The following is a 19,686-nucleotide window of genomic DNA, read 5'->3' on the forward strand; positions in this document are numbered from 1 at the left end:
TTTTGGTATTACAAAGGTATTTAAAAGTGAGGCCGAAACGACTAGGGCCGAAACGACATTAGGCCGAAACTACTAACGGCCGAAAAAAATTGGGGCCGAACTGAAAAAAGGCCGAAACGACCAGAAATCGTAGCCACATAGGCCGACTAGAAAAAAAAATTGCAGTTTTGTTATGTTATGAAAAATTCACGATTAATCAACGCGATTTGATGCCATAATTTGTCGTTTCATGAAAGAAAATATTTATATTTTATGATATTTAAACCAAGTTTTTATTAAGGATGTACGAGGTTGACGATTTTGAAATTACCGCGAAACTCCCAATGACGTAAATAAATCCTATGTCGTTCGCATCTCCTGTTTCATTCTGAGTGTATGTTAAATAATATCTACAATGCAATTAATTCTATAGATATATTTTACATAAAATATGACAAAAATATCATTAGATTCGAAATAAAATCAAATCGCGTAAATTTTACGACTTTAATTACTTTTCGGCAATGTAAACATAGTGAGACTTTTGAAACATTGAAATGCGGGGGAAACGCGGATTTCAGACAGCTAAAGCGATCCAGCGTTACATCAAGGTTTTTTGGCCCACAGAAGACGATGGAAAGCTGCCTCACCAAGACACCAGACGCCGGATCATCTATATTTGCAATCGCAGACGCAAGACATGTGTTCAGGTTTGTCAATCACTGTTAACAGGTTAGGTGGCAGGGGACAGTTTCTTTGGTTTTGAAACATGTGGATAGGGGGTATACACCAAAGTCAGATTATGACAGACTAATGAAAAATCATATTTCCCTTTTATGTCAATACTTGTATTTCATATTAGTGTAGTTAATAAATTATGACTCTAAATTACATGTAATCTATAAATACTGGTGCTGGTGCACAAAACATGCTCTGAGCAGGTTCCCCTTTTTTGCTTTGATTTTCCCTCATTTGGGCTAATCCGCACCACCCCCACACCATCACAGTACCAAACATGGGGATTTAGACACTGTGCACAATCAAGAACCCTATCTGCCCTTCTCAAAAATCTACCTCTCATATGGGGCCATCCAACTTCCCTCACAGCTACAGACCTTTTGCTAGACCCTGCATGTTTTCACCGGAATTTCTTCAGCAACTGACCACGTGTCTTAGTTTCGTATTTGCACCCATCTATATAGTAGGAATCATGGTGACACCTACATGTTGTATATCAACATTTTTACTAAGCACTCAGCTACATTTGATATGCATCCTAAAATTATTGTATACATTTTTACACATGTAATATCACTTCAAATACGGGGTAATTCCATTTTTTGAAAAAGTTGACCGGGTCTATAGTGCGAAATTGTCCCCTGCTACCTTTAAGAATTCTGACATCTCATGTCATTGACGTCAACTCCCATTTTTGACAAATCTGACTTATTCTGAGTGAAACTACACCAATACATCATGTCGACCGCCCTAAATGCGTACGCAATAAAATTATTTTAAAACCCTACATTTCTGTGTATGATGTTGTCATTTTTGAGTGATGAGAGTGTTCGAGTAAGATCCCTGTGCCTAACAAATAATATTACAAGTATATTGTATCTATGGTAAAAGTGACCTTATATGTGGTGCTACATGCTGAACATGTAATCATGAGAACCTGTGTAGAAAATGATGGATTAGAGAGAGATAAAGGGACATAACTGCTCTTAAAATCAAGAAAATTTCCCACTTCACTGTCTACTTCTTTACATACTGTATATGTATAAACCTGAAATATGCTCTAATTAAGTAAACAACTCCCCAACAAGATTTTGAATACCCGTTCTCTTCTTACATTCTATTCTATGCCATCCTAATAGTGAAAACTAAAGATTCATGCAATTCAGCCAAATGTCAAAGGGGAGGTGGCTTGTTTACAAGTACCACCCATAAATGAGAAAATAGTGTTAACTGTGTTTTTTGTGTACAAAATGTCTCTGAAATGACTTATTTCTCTATCTGCAAGTATTTTTTCACAAATATGTATCATGGTGCTGAGAAGAAATGTGATCTACTGTACCTGAGACCCGTCAATCAGTACAATTTGTTAATTATATGTAGAACATGTAAAACTACATGTAATCTATGTAAAAAGAATACACAGTATATGAAGTATCCCAAATAACATTACTTTAACCACTAAGCTTATTTACATGTACTTACATGTCACTATGATACTTGACCAGATTCTGGTTTTCCATAGTACTAAAGCATAGCTTACCCCCCCCCCCCCCCCTTGACTCTGTTGTCTACCATTGTGACACTAATGTGATACATCTATTGAAATAAAAGGTTGTTTTACATATCTAATACATTTATCTTGATAATATTAATGAAATTGACTGAATTCCATGGGTTTCAAAAAATGCCATTCTCTTAAAGGTGGCAGGGGACAGTTTCTTTGGTTTGGAAACATGTGGATAGGGGGTATACACCAAAGTCAGATTATGACAGACTAATGAAAAATCATATTTCTCTTTTATGTCAATACTTATATTTCATATTAGTGTAGTTAATAAATTTTGACCCTAAATTACATGTAATCTATAAATACTGGTGCTGGTGCACAAAACATGCTCTGAGCAGGTTCCCCTTTTTTGCTTTGATTTTCCCTCATTTGGGCTAATCCGCACCACCCCCACACCATCACAGTACCAAACATGGGGATTTAGACACTGTGCACAATCAAGAACTCTATCTGCCCTTCTCAAAAATCTACCTCTCATATGGGGCCATCCACCTTCCCTCACAGCTACAGACCTTTTGCTAGACCCTGCATGTTTTCACCGGAATTTCTTCAGCAACTGACCACGTGTCTTAGTTTCGTATTTGCACCCATATATATGCTAGGAATCATGGTGACACCTACATGTTGTAAGCACTCAGCTACATTTGATATGCATCCTAAAATTATTGTATACATTTTTACACATGTAATATCACTTCAAATACGGTGTAATTCCATTTTTTGAAAAAGTTGACCGGGTCTATAGTGCTAAAGTATCTATAGTCTTTATTATTGTGTATCTACATAATAATGGGTCCCGCGGACTTAACTGTTCTACCTACTGTCGGTCTCCAACTTCGGGTAGGTCTTGTGGTACGTCTGACATGTACCATAACCGCGGGAAAAGTCCTCGTGCTGCCGGATGTTGATCCTCTGCAATCCGGGGATAAACAAGTCGTACTGGGGAAGACTCCCCAGATACTACACTCCCCCCGTTTTCTCTGAAGGACGGAGAAACGGGTCCAACCAATGGTCAAGGTGGGCGCGACACGCCCCCTCGGATTAACTATCCGAGGACGCCGGAAAGAGTTCCGGCAGGACAGGTCCGGGTAAATGCCCCGGAGAAAACTGACTGGGACTAATCTAATCCCAACCGGTGTGGGCCAGGGCGAGCCCTGGGTCGCACACCCCTAACTGAAAAGGATCAATAGATCCTACCATCAGCTCTAAATACAGGTGGGGGCCAAGGCAACCTGATGCCTCTGAACTGTCGGACTTCGGTCCTGAATGAGTCGTGTTCCACAAGATCCATCTCGAAGTAAAACTCAGCGGAAGTTTCAACCACACTAATTTCCTCAGCAATGTTGTTCGGCTCAAGGGGGAAATCTCCCCCACCATCCAATATGGCCTCCTTGGAAGTTGACCAAGTTTCAGGGCAAGCTAAGGGGGCAACATTAACTCTTGCTGTAAATGTGCTGAGCTTAGTCCCTGCCTCAGTGTGGGGATCCACACTGTTCACATTCTCAACGACCAAGTCAGGTACCAGACCCATGGTTCGGCCTCCAAGGCTGATCCGACTGCACTGCCTCCGGAGATAGACACTTCCTCATCCGAGGCATTGACAATGCTGGTCACCAACGTTCTCTCCCTAGCATAAGTGTTCGGCACCGATAATACGTCCGATGTCTGCTTGATCTAACTACAAAGTCTTCCAACTCCTTATCCAAACGACAAGAACATAGGACGACTGAAGCAGCTGGGACCCGGATAGACTTCGTTACTGAAACCTGGGCCTGCTGTCCCCCTCCTGGGCGTCGGAACGTCATAGGGACCTTCTCCTTTCCCAGGGTCATTGTGCCATGTTCCAAATTTATGTGAACCTTCTGCTGATGGAGAAACTCCATACCTAGCAGCATTTGGTCCTGCAGGGGAGCCACATACAGGTCGACATTATGTTCCGTGTCTCCAAGGCGAACTGCCACAGGGCCAATGATGAAGCCCCTCATCCTGAGATTTTCCCCTACCTGGACCAAGGTCACATGCTGCTTGATGGGAGGCTTGGGGTTGAGCTCCTCGTAGACCCGGGTGGAAAACACACTCACCTCCGCCCCAGTGTCTACCACTGCCTGTAGTCTTACTCCCTGGACTACCATTTGGACCATGAATCCGGTGGTTGGGTGTATCTGCCCTATTGGCACAGGCGAGTCTTCGTGGGATTCTCCCGCATGCCGGAATGGCATATCCGCAGTCCCGTTCTCCGCTTGTCCACTGACCACCCCCTGCCCACATTCCTCCTTGGGCTGAACCTGCGCCCTAACTGGCTCCGGGCACTCGCTAGGCTCGGACGCGGGGTCCGCGCCTACCTGCTCCTCCTGAATGAGCGAAGGCTCCTGATCCGGCAAGTCCTCCGAATCCTCCGGAAATTCCTCCCCATCCCCCTGGTTCTCTGCCCCAAACCTGGGTAGTTCCGGCACCACGATATCCTCAGGGAGCCTGAATCCCGACAACATATCCTTGGGAGAGGGCTAGTATTTGTCCTCCTCCCGCCCTATGACCCAGTCATCGGATTCCTCCTCCTCCTCGGATGCCTCCTTGAACCGCACTTGGAGTGTACCCTTCCTGGAGCGGCGCATGCAGGAGGGCGCCTGCCTGTGTCCTCCTGCAAACCGACTTGTCCCCGTGCGAGCGTCGCACGGCCTTGGCCTAACTGGGGAGCGCTCTGGAGTTAGCACCCTGACTTCCCGCTGCGTAGGCCCTCCACTAGATTGCGACTGGCGGGTCTTGGCTCCCCGCCCCCTTGGTTCTGATGAACACGGTTGTGCGTCTTGACCGCCCCTAAGCTTGACCTTGGTCCCCTGGCCCTGGTTCGCCTCAGTTTTCCCCTTCAGCTCCGGGCATTCCCTCTTGAAATGCCCCCATGGCCCCGCATTTGTAGCAACCTACTGACTTCCGATTGCCGCTCAAAGGTGGCGATGAAGGTCTCCGAGGAAAGGGGGTCCGCCCTCGGAGTTCCTTCTCCATCTCCTCAAGGCGCTGGCGCATTTCCTTGATCTCCTTGTCAGGATTGGGAGCTTCAAGCTGAGCTACCTGCCTCACATCCCTCATGGGCTTGGATGACTTCATATGCCGTGAATGCTGATAGTACTGCATTCGGTCGACTGCTTCCTCAACTGTCTTGGGCTGGCCGTCCAGGGCATAAAGTCCTGCGTCTTTATCCTCAGCACCGAAGCACAGCCGGGGGATGGCATATACATGAAAATCCGGCACAGACGGGAAAGCCTGGGTAGCCAGGGTAAGCACCCTGTCAGCCCAATGTTGCAATGACTCGCCCACATCCTGTGATGCAGACTGAAAGTTTAATTGATGCGTGAAACCTGGTGCAGATGACCCAAAACGTTTCTCAAACCGCCCAATGATGTCAGCCAAAGAGAGACCGCGGTCTGTTTCCATCAACAGGGTGTAGTAGTCACTGGCTGTCCCCTCCAAGGAGAAGCAGAACTGATCATGTTGTTCCATCTCAGTCCACTGTTGGCTGCGGGCCAGGCGAATGAACTTGTGCAGGAAGGACTTCCAGCTAGAATTTCCATCGTACCGCAAATCCTTGTACTGGGGTGCATTTCTACTGAAGCCCATCGACTGCCCCCCTCTACAAGAGTACTGGGGGACCTAGTACGTGGTGCGAGACGCTGGAGCTAGTCCCTGGGCAGAATGCCCAGAGAATGGTGCGTGTCGTTCTGGTTCACCTAACTCGGGTTGAATGTGCACTACGCTACCCCTCTTATCCCCCAACCCACAAGCTGTGGTGCCAGGGTAGGTGAAGGGCCCCTGCTGTTGATAAGGAGTCATCATGGTAGGGTAGGGCATAGGTGTGCTAGCGTAACCGCCAGGCATGGGAGGTATCAAAGGCTGGGTGTGGGGGGCATTCCCCCCAACCCAAGGGTCTTGCACATGGGAAGGGTAGGCATGTGAGACAGGGGACCCTGTAAGCAGATCATAGACCTGACTGGGCTGTGGGGGAGGGTAATTCCCGTAGGTAATCCCTGGCTCCGAAAATGGGGCAACTGGGGAATACGGTCCAGGAGTGGGGTGCTGCAAGCTTGAACCCAAGCCCATCTGGGGCAAACCCTGACAAAGCTGGCCTAGGGCCTGATCATCAACCCATGAATGAGGGGGTGGGGCTGACATTGACACTGGAGTGTAGGAATACAGAGTAGGGGTATGATATTCCGAAAGACTCCCAGAGCTGGGTACATGACCACTCCCCTTGACTGGAGTAGGCCTCACCGGGACATTAGGAATAACTGAGCCCCCACCAGGGGAGAAGAAATCCTTCTCTCACCTACCCCAATCGCTAAACCCTGGGGTGTCATGTCCAGACCCTTTCTTGGGCGAATCTAATCCCATTAAATTCCCCGGGAAGTCACACCTACGTTGCGTATCCCAATCTAAGTTATAACCTTTATATTATCAGAGCCAAACTGCGTGCCAGGAAACCTCACTTCCCCACCTGTGGCATCCTTTAACCTACCTCCCCCCTCTCTCAAACAGGATGGCAAGGACGGCGTGAAATAACGTTCGCCATCACCTGAAGATACCTGGGAGTACGCGGGTACATTCCGCGTGACCACAGGTGTGTCCGGGTGAGGGCGCAAGCCCAGCCCGCATAACGCCTCATCTATAGACATATCCATCTCACATGTAAATAATCCACAAAAAATGTATCAAAACTGCAATCAAGAAATGTCTAAATTGATTCAGTAATTAATAGAAATCCCTGTTAATCACTAAAATCGAAATCAAGTAGAAAAAAGAAAAATCCCAAATCTGACACTACCCGCCAATATGGCGACCTAACAACGTGACTGGGGAAAGCACCAAAAAAAATGCAATAACCCACCCAGGTAAGTCCGCGGCCTCGAGTTGGGCGCCAATAAAGTATCTATAGTCTTTATTATAGTGTATCTACATAATAATGGGTCCCGCGGACTTAACTGTTCTGCCTGCTGTCGGTCTCCAACTTCGGGTAGGTCTTGTGGTACGTCTGGCATGTACCATAACCGCGGGAAAACTCCTCGTGCTGCCGGATGTTGATCCTCTGCAATCCGGGGATAAACAAGTCGTACTGGGGAAGACTCCCCAGATACTACAGTGCGAAACTGTTCCCTGCTACCTTAATAAATTAATGCCGAGTACGCACGTACGTCAAATAAGAAGAAAACAAAATTGTTCAAGTGCAAATCTTCCCAAAAATTCCATGAAAATCGATGCTTGAAAACAATATTGAAATAGGGTATGAATTCACCGGCGCTTATTAAATTGTCAATGTCAGCTGATTGTTCATAGACTTTGAAGATCTAGATCAACCTAAATTATTTAGCCAAACATACAAATATGTACGATACAAGCATCTGAGTATGAATATGTTAAAGTATTTGTCAAGTTTTAATATACATCTCTATAAATTTAAATATCTGTTGGAGGAGGGGTCATATAAAGCTAGGATATATACACAATAGAGCAGTGGTGGATCTTTGGTTTTACATAAATTGATGAGTAAGATTTTTTTCTTCCTTTAATAGTTGATGTTTGCAGTACAGAAAACAGAGACAGGACACTATAAAAATCTACCACCACATACAAATTATACAAACCCAGTGACATGCTTTGATTTATTTTCACTTTGTGCAAAATATACAGCATAATGCCATAAATGGGTCAACTTTTATTTATTTTACTATATAATTGATTTTGAAATCATTTTCATCCACTTATTAAGATTCAATTCATAGTAACCCTTACACCATTAACAGACAAATATCTCCAGTATCTTGTTTCAGTGTCTTATTTTTTCCCCGAACATTGCAGCCATACACATATTATATGATTGTGTTCCACTCTTACAAAGGAATATATAAGGAAATGGAATGATAAATTTCATTAATCATGCATGTTTTCTGCATCTAATGTTGCTAAAAGTTTTTGAAATCATGAATAGAATTTATGTCCAGATCAAATGTTTTTTGATAAATGTTTTAGATTGCATAAAAATTAGTTTAGTATTATGATTTAAACAAAGGTTATTTTTCAATGAGTTATAGGCCTAGCGTAAGATGTGAAAGTTGACTCATTCATGGCAGTATGCTGCAATTGTATGCCAGCATGAATGTGTTGAACAATAAAATGAATATGAATTGTCACTCAGCTTCCTTAGGCCCCAATATTAACACTTCATGTAAATAGCCGAGGTTCATTGATGTATCAGTATTGTTTTTCAGTTCAGTAATTCAAATACCCCCGCCCGCCCGGTAGTGATTCCCACAGCAGCTTCAAAAGGGCAGGGAAAATTAGTACCTAAGACAGGGGCAGAAGGGAACCCTCGCTTTGTTCGGGGCATTAAACATCACATCCTCACAAGTCAAGGTTTTCATGAAAATGCTCAATGCACTCTTCAAAAAATTGTACAATTATAAAACAAAGTAACAATGAATCAAATAATTCTTTTTAATCTGTTACTAGGGAAACAAAGCCCGGTGGGTAGTAATTTTATATGGTTTCTTAAATGTTTATGGTCCAAATATTATGTTTAAAGTGAATTTTTCTGACGTAGACCTTGTAAAGCTGCTCAATATGCATTTTTTGTTGCCATGGCAACCAATTAAAATTTTATTAAAGATATAAAAAGTGCTATGTTCTGTATTTTAAAATAAAAACTTTCTACCAACTAGTATAATCTTATAGATAATACTCTTATTAAGAATTCTACCAGCTTTTTACCCCATAAGTTTGCCTCGATTAGTTTTTATAACACTAATATTCCCGTTTGTACAAAGATCGCGTAAATGTAAAACATCACAAAATTAAGCCCATCTGGTCAAAAAACAACACGGGCGATTTTTTTTAAAAAGTCAATTTTAAAAGATAAATTCCTACTGAACATACTGATATGCAACATGACTTTGTTCGCTACATGTCAAAATGTCGCAAACCTTACCTTAAGTTATTTGTTACTCATGAATGAAAACATTTTAACTCCTGTTTTCGTTAGCTGTTGATCGAATACATGCAATTCCCCATCACTTAAAATTTTCGTATGGAAGATCAAGACTGAAAAACGTCATTTGAAAGTTTAATTGAAGCTGCGCGATGTTTCAGGAATTTCTGTGCCTTGTTTTGAAATATTGCACAGAGTCAATTGACACCGGAATCATGATTAATTGATATGGATTAATTTATATTGTACCCGTATATATTTAAATTTTATTTTGATTATGATACTGTAAAATAGTCTCGTCACACGATCTCTGCGAAATTGAGTTGTCTCTCTTGTTTATCTGATTTAGATATCGCTAATTATAGATATACCTAACAACTTTTGACATATCAGAATAATTTTAACAATCTTTCAGATATTATTAAGAATGTTATTTCCATAGATGAATACTTCATGTTCGTGTTTTAAAAATGAATTTCCAAGTATTTTTGTGTGCAAAATGGCCGGGGAATTACTACTCAAATTGATAATAAAACTGACATCTCTCTTAATTGTGATAAAAGCAGTGAAGGAATGGTGTGCCACGAAATGACATGGGTTTCAAATGGCTTTTCTCAAACTGCTCATAATATCTCCTTCATACTTCTTGGGGTACACAAGAGCGCGTGCCAATCCGCGCATCTAGCTAGCTAGGTTCACTTAACAGTCGTGTACCGATTCAAAGTGGTTCACCGTAAAAGCAAAATGGTAAATGCATATATATATAGTGATGAAAAGAAAACTGTCACCATTTTTTTTTTCAAATTGGAAAACTTGTCACAATATCATACCGAACAAATTTCGCAAGATTGAAGTAGTATAAACTTTTTTTTGAAAATGACACCATACTTAGACAGATGTTTACCGTTATCACGTGCTTCCAATTATCGGATTAGACACAAGTGATCAATTACAATCTGTTCAATTTACCTGGTCAAATACTGCATGATTATGATCTAAAACGAACTTCACAAAAGAAACAGACGTTTGTAATTGGGGTACAAAAAGGGGAATTTTTGTGTTGTCTTCAATGGCAAAAGGGCGGCGATTTTTTTGTTTTAGATTTGGGAAAGGGCAGAGGGGCGGCGGCAAAAGGCGGCAGGGCGGGGCGCCCCTCTGAAACTGTTTAAGGGAATACCCCCTCCCCTCCCCCCAGAGTAACAAAAAAGTAATTTTATTACAAAGGAATAGTAATACACTAATTGATAGCTGATTACAATAAAATCGTAAGGTAACCATGGCCTTTTTCGATCATGCAGGAAGATGGATGCTAGGTATTTTCTGCCAATTAAGTTTAAATTCAGCCCAACAATTTCAACACTATGACACTACTATTATACATGTACAACACTAAATATTTTTTTTAACAAGACGCTTCATTAAAGAAATTTATTTAACATTATTAGTTTTCTATTCACCTAATGTATTATCTAGTTTCTTCCGGCCAAAGTGTCCACTATTAAATGTCAGCTAGACAATGTAGACAGATTCAATGATGGAATCTAGTTGTATTCACCTTTTTTGTGTTACACATACCATGTGAGAGTAAAATATAATTGTTCTATATCTATTTCATGTAAACAATATTTGGGAATTGTCAAGCTAGCTGGATAATTTTGCTGCAAGGCATTTAATATCATGATATCATATTGTGCTTGTTTTTAAAATATACATGTATATGCAAATTAAAGATTTCCCAAGTCCTATAATGAAAAAATGACAAGCATGGTATTATGATAAATATGTACGTTTTTTTGTTATATGCATAATTTTGCAAGGAACTCTAGTTTTTTTTAAATGCATACATACCTACATGTATATACTGCCCACCATGAATTAGTATACACTCACCAAAATAAGTTACTTGTGCATAAAAAAGAAACATGGGTTACATCATAGATATAGATCTTTTGATGCAAATACATAACTCTTGCAAATAAATATATAAAGGTAGGCTTTTAACTTTTCATATCCTTCTGGTCTTTTTATTAAAATACTTGATTTTCTGAATTCTCTAAATAAGAGATATTATGTAAAATTTAAATTGAAACTATTTCGAACTATTTACTAATACATATTATTTTGTATTTGATGTGAATATAGTAACTTTTATAAGACCCTTTGATTTTCAACTGTAATAAATCAATATCACAATTTAAGACTATATCAAAATATTGAAAGTCCATTATTGTTTCACATATATTGAATTTGTACCCTTAACTAATTATTTTATTGAGCTTAATTGAAAGTTATATTCAGTGAATTAATTTGGCTCTTTTTCATTATATCATATACTATTGGCTATCATTAAGGCACAATGTATCTAGGTTTATATAATTGCACCTGTCAATAAGTTAGTCCTAATACTAAATGCAGTTTGGGCAAGACACACATCAAATATTTAATGCAAGTGTACCTCTAAGTTTTGAGAGGAATTCTTAGATCATTTAAGACGTGAAGGGGCGATGGCGAAATCAAAAGTTCAATGTCTGACAAAAAACTAAATTCACATCAAAATTGGTACCGTATACGTTTTACATAGTTTTCACGAAATCACACCCCACTCCCCTTAAATCTAAATATTATGAATGTTGAAACTAATCGATTAACAAGTAAAAACATGCGAGTATAAATAATGCTGTTATACTTTTACTTCTGTTTATTCACAAATTAAAGTGTACATTTAAAATATTTAATGTTCATTAAAATGTAATATATTATTTTGTGGTTTTTAACAGCCACTTGTCTTTTTTCCACTAAAGTGAAATCGATGTTGGATGACAAAAACTGATTTGAGTTTTTACTCCCCCTGAGGCCCCTAACTATTTGAATTTAAAATTTTTTCCTGACATTGGTCTTTTGATTTCGCCCCTAAACATGATGGGCACTCAACAACGATGGATCAAATTCTGTGTGTTGACTATGCCATTGACCCAATAACCAGAAAAACTTACTACAAAATTTATACTTGTAAATGTTATTTATTGGTAATCAGTTTTTATACAGGACCCTGCATACAAAATAACCTCTAAAGTAATAATCTTGAATACTTATGATATTCATTGTAAAATTTAATATTGTTTATTTATTCTATTAATATCTATCATAGGGACACATGCTTCATTACAATTTTATGTCTTATTTTAAGTTATACATACACAACTACATGTATATAATTTATTGATTCTTTTAATAGATAACTAAAATTGTTCAAATACATGTTGTCAATATTTGAACAATGCACCCACAGGAAAGAAACATGGAAGAGTGTGGGATGCAAACACAAAACTAAACAATAGTAATTTGTCTGCATGTGCATGTACGCGCACGTAAGTGCATTGCAATTTTGGTACCAAAAAAATTGAAAATCAGAATTCACAAGGAATCAACCTGAAACCTTGTTAGGATGATAGCTAGTATATCATTTGTATATATGCAAGATGATAGTCGTGTTGTCTGCACGCTCGTGCATGCACATGCATCACATTTTTCGTACAAGAATTTTGTAATCAGTGTAACTTTTTTGTTGCTCATTCAAATGGTTTGATATTCATATCATAGGTAGGTATTGAGATCCTTAACTGATCTGCATTGTCAAAATTACCAATCTGCACGCGCATGCACGTGCGCTTCTTTTTGATTGGATAATACATGTACTAAAACATCTGTAACTCTCTTATTAATGAAGCGAATGAGTTGATATTCACTTCATAGGTAGATGATATGTGTATCTATATATTGGTGTAACAAAAAATGCCAACGCAAAGGTGCATGCACATGCATCATATTTCAAAAGTTAATTTTTTTTTAAGGACGATAATGTTTTTGTTTTTCATCAAATTCTTTTGATTTTGAGGTTTTAGGTGTGTCTTGGTACTCCTTACAAATTGCTGTGGTTAAAATTACTGGTCAGCACGTGCACGCACGTGTGCTGATTTCTGATTGGATGATTTTAAAATCACTATAACTTTCTTGTATTTGATGCAAACATTAAGAAATTCTTTCTGTGGGTATATGATAGAAAGGCCTGTACTAGAATGACATCAACAAAAGTACGGAATCATACGTGTATGCACGTACATTGCTTTCTTTTATTTCTTTGCACTGAAATGACCATAGTAAATCATAGTAAACGTACTACATGTAATTGAAGGCTAAAATAAAATGATTTTTGCTATAGGTTTACAATTACTATACTTTTTAACTGGTTTGGGGAACATATGTAATGGTCCCAGTTACAATTAGAACTAGTTACAAATGGAATTTTGATTTTACTTTAGATTGCAGAATTTTTATCTTTGATATGATTTTATACAGAAATGCAACTCATTTTTAGCTCAAGTGAGCATTTCTGATCACCCATTGTCTATCGTCTGACTGTCTGTAACTTTTCACATTTTCGACTTCTTCTCCAGAACCACATGACCAATTTCAAACAAACTTGGCAAAAAGCATCCTTGGGTGGAGGCAATTTAAGTTTGATGAAATGAAGGGTAACACCCTGCTCCAAGGGGAGATAATAGCGAAATAGTAGATATATATTGACAAATTTATAAAAATTTCTCCACAAAAATCCTGTGGGGATCTGTGTTGGAATAGATCCTCAATACCACCTTGCTTGTCGCAAAAGACGACTAAATGGGGTGGTCCTTCGGATGAGACTGCAAAAACCGAGGTCCCGTGTCACAGCAGATGTGGCACGAGATAGATCCCTCCCTGCTCAATGGCCCTAAGCACCGAGCATAGGCCTAAATGTTGCAGCCCTTCACCGGCATTGGTGACATCTCCATATGAGTGAAATATTCTCGAGAGGGACATAAAACAATATTCAATCAATCAATATCCAGTATAATACTTCCAGAACAAGCAGGCCAATTTCATGCAATGAAGGGCCATGCTACCTTTAAAGGTATAAAAGAGATAATTACAAAAATAGGGAGGGGTCAATTAAAAATCTTCTCAAGAACTGCTGGGCAAGGAAAGTTCAAATGTTCATGGCAGCTTCCTGACATAGTGCAGATTAAAGTTTGTTGAAACCATGGCTCCTGGGGGGTAGGATGGGGCTACAATAGGGGATCAAAGTTTTATATCTGAATATATAGGGAACAAATCTTTAAAAAGCTCCTTCATAAAGCAATACTTATATATAAATATTTATTATATTTAATATATATATTTATTTAATAGTAAATATATATAATGCTATCCATTTCACGTAATTTTTGGAATTTTTTAATTATTCTGATGTCAACCTTACACTTATATTTTTCACAGGTTTTGAATATAATGTCTCCAGTATGGATATGTTTGACGATTGTTACCATGGAAACGAACTCACAGACCAACATGTATGTCAAAACAGGTGGGTTGTTTTGGTAAATTAAATATAGTGGTACCCATTTCAATCAATTTTAGAATTTTTAAATTAGTCTGATGTCAGTCATACCCTTCCGGTTTATTTTACAGGTTTTGAACATGATGTCTCCAGCAAGGATATGTTTGATGATGGTTACCATGGGAACGAACTCACAGACCTATGTCAAAAATGTCATTTTCTGATAGAATAGGCATAATGCTATCCATTTCACTTAATTTTAAAATTTTTAATTATTCTGATGTCAGCCATACACTTCCGGGTTCTCTACAGGTTTTAAATATGATGTCTCCAGCAAGGATATCTTTGATGATGGTTACCATGGGAACAATCTCACAGACCTATGTCAAAAATGTCATTTTTTGATAGAATAGGCATACTGCTATCCATTTCACTCAATTTTAGAATTTTTTAATTATTCTCATGTCAGTCATACCTTTCCATTTTTTGTTTACAGGTTTTGAACATGATGTCTCCAGCAAGGATATGGTTGATAACGGTTACCATGGAAACGAACTCACGGACCTATGTCAAAAATGTCTTTTTCTGATAAAATAAATATAATGCTATCCATTTCACTTAATTTTAGAATTTTTTAATTATTCTAATGTCAGCCATACACTTCCGGGTTCTCTACAGGTTCTAAATATGATGTCTCCAGCAAGGATATGCTTGATGGTGGTTACCATGGTAACGAACTCAAAGACCTATTTAGAAATGAATTTTTCTGTTAAATTAAAACTAATGCTAATTACTTTAATCACTTTAAGAATTTTTTCACTGCTCTAATGTCAGTTCCATACCCCCTTTTAGACAAATAGTAAATTTCAGTAAATTATAATGTCTCCAGCAAGGGTATCTTTGATGTTCGTTACCATGGAAACGAACTCACGAACCTATCTAAAAAATATCTTTTTTCGATAAAATGAGTACAATACTATCTATTTCACTCATTTTAAGGATTTTTTAATTACTCTGATGTCAGTCCCATACATCCTTAATTGTGTTTAAAATGAATTTTCTTTACCGAGTCGAGCGTAAAAAACCGCATCAAAATCGGTGCAGAAATAACACAGTTATCGATCTATAAGTGGCTATTTAAATTGCAAATTTAAATATAAACCTGCAGAATCACAACTCGAGCATTGGGGTGGACCTAATATGAGTGAGTATATATATATATGATATATCCTGTCATTTAAAAATCAATTAAGGGTGGGTGGGGGGGGGTGAAATGACAGCTTGTCTTCCTGTGGCTTATTTCGTATCTGAATATTGCGAGAAAAGGTTTTTTTCAAATCAACCTTACAGCCAAAGCGTAAAAATGTGGCGGGATCTACAATATTTTGACAATTCAATAAGTATGTGGAATGGGAAGATTATGTGCTGCTATATTGAAATGATAATTTTAGCTGAGCACTACATAATACACGTATCAACACTTCGCGAAAGTTACGTCCCTTGTCCGCTATCTCCCGGATAAAAATCGTATTTCCCCACGTTGGCCTTTGTAATTTTCCCATCTGTAGCTTTGACATCTGTTATTTTTCCATCAATTACAGTCAACTACAATATGCCCCAGATTGGGGCAACCCATTAACTTGTATGAAAACTTGGTAAATGGCTAAAATTCAAAGTAATAACATCTTACATTTGGTAAGGTAAAGAAGGAAAACTTGGTTTTTCACCGATTGACCTTTGGCTGACCCCGCAAAGGGACGTAACTCGCGGCGAAGTGTTGATAGGTGTATTTACAGTAGCAGATCCATCGTCGCACTCACGCTCCCTCATATGATGGAGATAATCGACGATGTAGCGGATCTAGTGGGTGGGTTTTATTTGAACGTTATCAACCAAAAATTATCAGCATTTGCTCTTTTGTGGTCTTCGATTCACCTCCCTTTTTGAAGGAATTTTCTGGATCCGCCACAGATTTGTTATCAAGAAATACAACTCAGTCCATGTTCACTAAAAATCTACAAGAGTTGTCTTTCTTTAAGAAGCAGAAGACACTTGCTGTGAAAACGGAAATGCATGCCGAATTCTGAAGAAACGCTTGTTTTAGGGATCTTTACAGGTACTTCGCAAAATTGACTGTCGGGTATAATGCTATTAGGTAATACACTGAATATATTGTCTGGTTATTTATCTATTATATGAGTTGCATAAAAGAAATGTCAGATTGTCAACCTAGGCCTAACGTACATGTAACATTGAGTTTGTTTACACCAGTGGCGAATCTAGGCAATTTTGAAAGGGGTGCGACCTAAATGTGTACTTTTTCTACACAAGGCCATGAAATGACAACAAATTCTTTCTTTTTGAAAAAATTGCTCAACCAAATGTGAGGGGGGGGGGTTAACCCCCTGTGGATCCGCCACTGGTTTATGTCACAGCTGTCTCTGGGGACAAGGATGAGGTATTAAAAGAGGTTCAAAGAACCACAGGGTACAATATGACATTTGATATAAAGGTTCAAGTTGTTTAATAGTGTGGCCTTTATGTTAGGAGTAAGGACTACTTAGGACTTTAGAAAATTGTGTTCAAGATTAGGTCACTAAGGAGGAATACACAGAACTGAGATTTTTGTTTTAAAAGAGATAATGCTGCAACTCAGATGGGCATCCTCATTCACTGTAGATTACAGTTATTTCATGTTAAGATGACCCCTGCGGGATTAGAATGGAGTCACAAAAGAGTTGTAATGATTACGTATGAATAAAGTAGACATTTTTAATGAAAATCTTTTAAAGGACCAAATCATGATGAATTCTATTTTTTTAAAATTATGTGTACTAGCATCTCCATGTCTTGTAGATTCATAGTTAACATTGCAACCCCTGAGTCCAGGTAGGGGAAGATGCACTGTATCCACCTGTGGGGTTTCATTGTGGGGCACAGCATCAAAAATGCATCATTTAATGTAATAATTAAAAGAATATCAATATCAAAGAATAAATGAAAAACTAATGATTTGGATCTAAACGCTGCTCAGGATGTCCACTTTTTTGTCTCGGGCTCGTAATCCTGTCTACTTTGTGTCTCGCTTGTTTTGTTTTTATTTAATTCCTATTGTCTATTTTATCTAGGATGTTGTCCACTAAGCTAATGGTGGGGATCGTAGCACTACCCTGCACACAGACATGGAATGAATCTGCCTAGTCCATTATCAGAAGAGTGACCGGGACTGTTTGTCCCATCAGAGAAGTTTCTCGAGAAGCATTACAAGGTACAGAGCTATACATTATCTTCAATTAGTTTTACTTTCTGTAGCAACACCACCCATTTTTTAAAAATTACCCAAAACAATAAAAATCAGGTGTAATTACCAATTTTAAGTATGCTGATTTCAAATCTGGATTCCTTTTACTCCAATTTCTTATAGAAAATGAGGTATAGTGTCTTAAACACCCCTACCGTTAGGTTGCCAAAAATGGAAAATGTTTCATTTCACATCAAAAAGTGACCCAACTTTATTTCTTGAAACATCATTACCCAAATCAATAAAAATCAGGTGTAATTACCAATTTTGATTATGCTGAATCCAAATCTGAATTCCTTTTACTCCACTTTCTTACAGAAAATGAGGTATAGTGTCTTAAACACCCCTACAGTCAGGTTGTCAAAAACGGAAAATGTTCCATTTCACATTAAAAAGTGACCCAAAGTTATTTCTTGAAATAAGGCATACAACATAGAAAGGAAAACAATTGATACTAAATTGTTCCATGAACATTCTTAGTTGTTTTGGAAAAAATATATCTCACCTCTGGACTTCACAGATACAGGAAAGAAAGAGGTATACGGAGCGGATCAAATATCTTAAATTTAATCAGATTGGGCCATAGCTTAATGAACTGGTGAACAGGAGCAAAAAGTAAAACTAATAGGAAAACTGATTTATTAAACATCAGCAAGTCTTTTCCCGAGAACTTCTGGTAGAGCTGTCGAGGGAGGGGGAGAGAAGCTGAGTTGTATCATTATCAGAATTTACCGAAACACTGGACTCTCTGGCCAGTCTGGGGGCTGGGTTACATCAGAACTGTCACAGAAGCAGATTAACTCACTAGTCACTAGCCAGTCTGGGGGTTGAGTGGTATCAGAATCTGTTTGAGAATGAATGGTTGAAATGTTTATTATTTAGTTATTTTTATTTTTTCAGAATTCAGAAATTTAAAAACTGCAATGATCAGATTTTTCTGCAACACCAATAATGTCCCAATGGCACTTCAAGTACAAACCATGATATTAAAAAAAAAAATGAAATGAAATGATAGATGAATAAAATATTTGTCTGTAAGTTACTTTATTTATCTGTAAGTAAGTCACTAAGTGAAACTAGTGGCACTGCAACTTGCAAGTGAAAATTGTATCATCTGTATAGCTTAAGACCCCTTTTAAATTTTTCTTGCCTTGTCATTAATATTGTTGAAAATTTGGCAAATAGCATGTTTAGCCCCCCCCCCCCCCCCCCCCAGTCCATACTCCACTTTTCTTTAAACACTAAAAATCCAGCTAATTCAGTGAGGAAGAAATATGTCACTATATTTCGAATTTCCTCTAGCCTAGACTATATCAAATTGAATACCGCACTACTATCAGTCACAGATTGACACTGGTAGGGGTATGGGGACCTGGTCTGTGAGTGTGATGGAAAAGATTCTGATGAAAATAAAGATTCACTCACATGTGATGTATAAACAGTGTATTATTGTATACTTCCGGTACGTTGTGTGTACGTTAATATTGAGAGTTATCTTTCCTTGGATATTAAAATCAATCAAATACTATATGAACACGGGCAATTATCGTCCATGTTTGACCTCAGTATAATTTATTTATCCATAAAATTTATTAATATGTCACTCTTTGTTTCATATTTCACCGTTAAGTCAATGTAATACATGTATTCGCTCTGCTTAACCCTTCAATCTCAAAGGGATTTTCTGGAATGTGCCTAATCACGTGAGATACGCTAAATATCAACTTCGCATCATTCGTAGGCTCTAGGTTTATCCA

The 19,686-nt window shown here is 38.6% G+C and overlaps 1 protein-coding gene across 2 annotated transcripts; it reads left to right on the forward strand.

Annotated features, from left to right (window-relative positions):
- The first annotated feature begins 504 nt into the window (after window positions 1–504).
- On the forward strand, window positions 505–15,245 carry LOC130046413 (uncharacterized). 2 transcript variants are annotated; one of them, XM_056143090.1, is made up of 4 exons: window positions 505–689; window positions 14,568–14,655; window positions 14,760–14,831; window positions 15,125–15,245. In XM_056143090.1, the coding sequence occupies exons 1-4, from the start codon at window positions 537–539 to the stop codon at window positions 15,223–15,225; spliced, it is 414 nt and encodes a 137-aa protein (XP_055999065.1). In that variant the 5' UTR covers window positions 505–536; the 3' UTR covers window positions 15,226–15,245. The 2 variants fall into 2 exon arrangements, with proteins under 2 accessions (XP_055999065.1, XP_055999066.1); XM_056143091.1 differs by lacking the exon at window positions 14,760–14,831.
- The last annotated feature ends 4,441 nt before the right edge of the window (window positions 15,246–19,686 follow it).

Source organism: Ostrea edulis, chromosome 7 (genome assembly GCF_947568905.1).
Source record: "Ostrea edulis chromosome 7, xbOstEdul1.1, whole genome shotgun sequence".
NCBI classification, from domain to species: domain Eukaryota; kingdom Metazoa; phylum Mollusca; class Bivalvia; order Ostreida; family Ostreidae; genus Ostrea; species Ostrea edulis.

Excerpts from the sequence above, each read along its gene's own strand:
- LOC130046413 (XM_056143090.1), top strand. The coding sequence starts at position 537 with ATGCGGGGGAAACGCGGATTTCAGACAGCTAAAGCGATCCAGCGTTAC. Across the intron at positions 690-14,567 it reads GACGCAAGACATGTGTTCAG|GTTTTGAATATAATGTCTCC; the intron begins GTTTGTCAATCA and ends TATTTTTCACAG. Across the intron at positions 14,656-14,759 it reads CAACATGTATGTCAAAACAG|GTTTTGAACATGATGTCTCC; the intron begins GTGGGTTGTTTT and ends TTTATTTTACAG.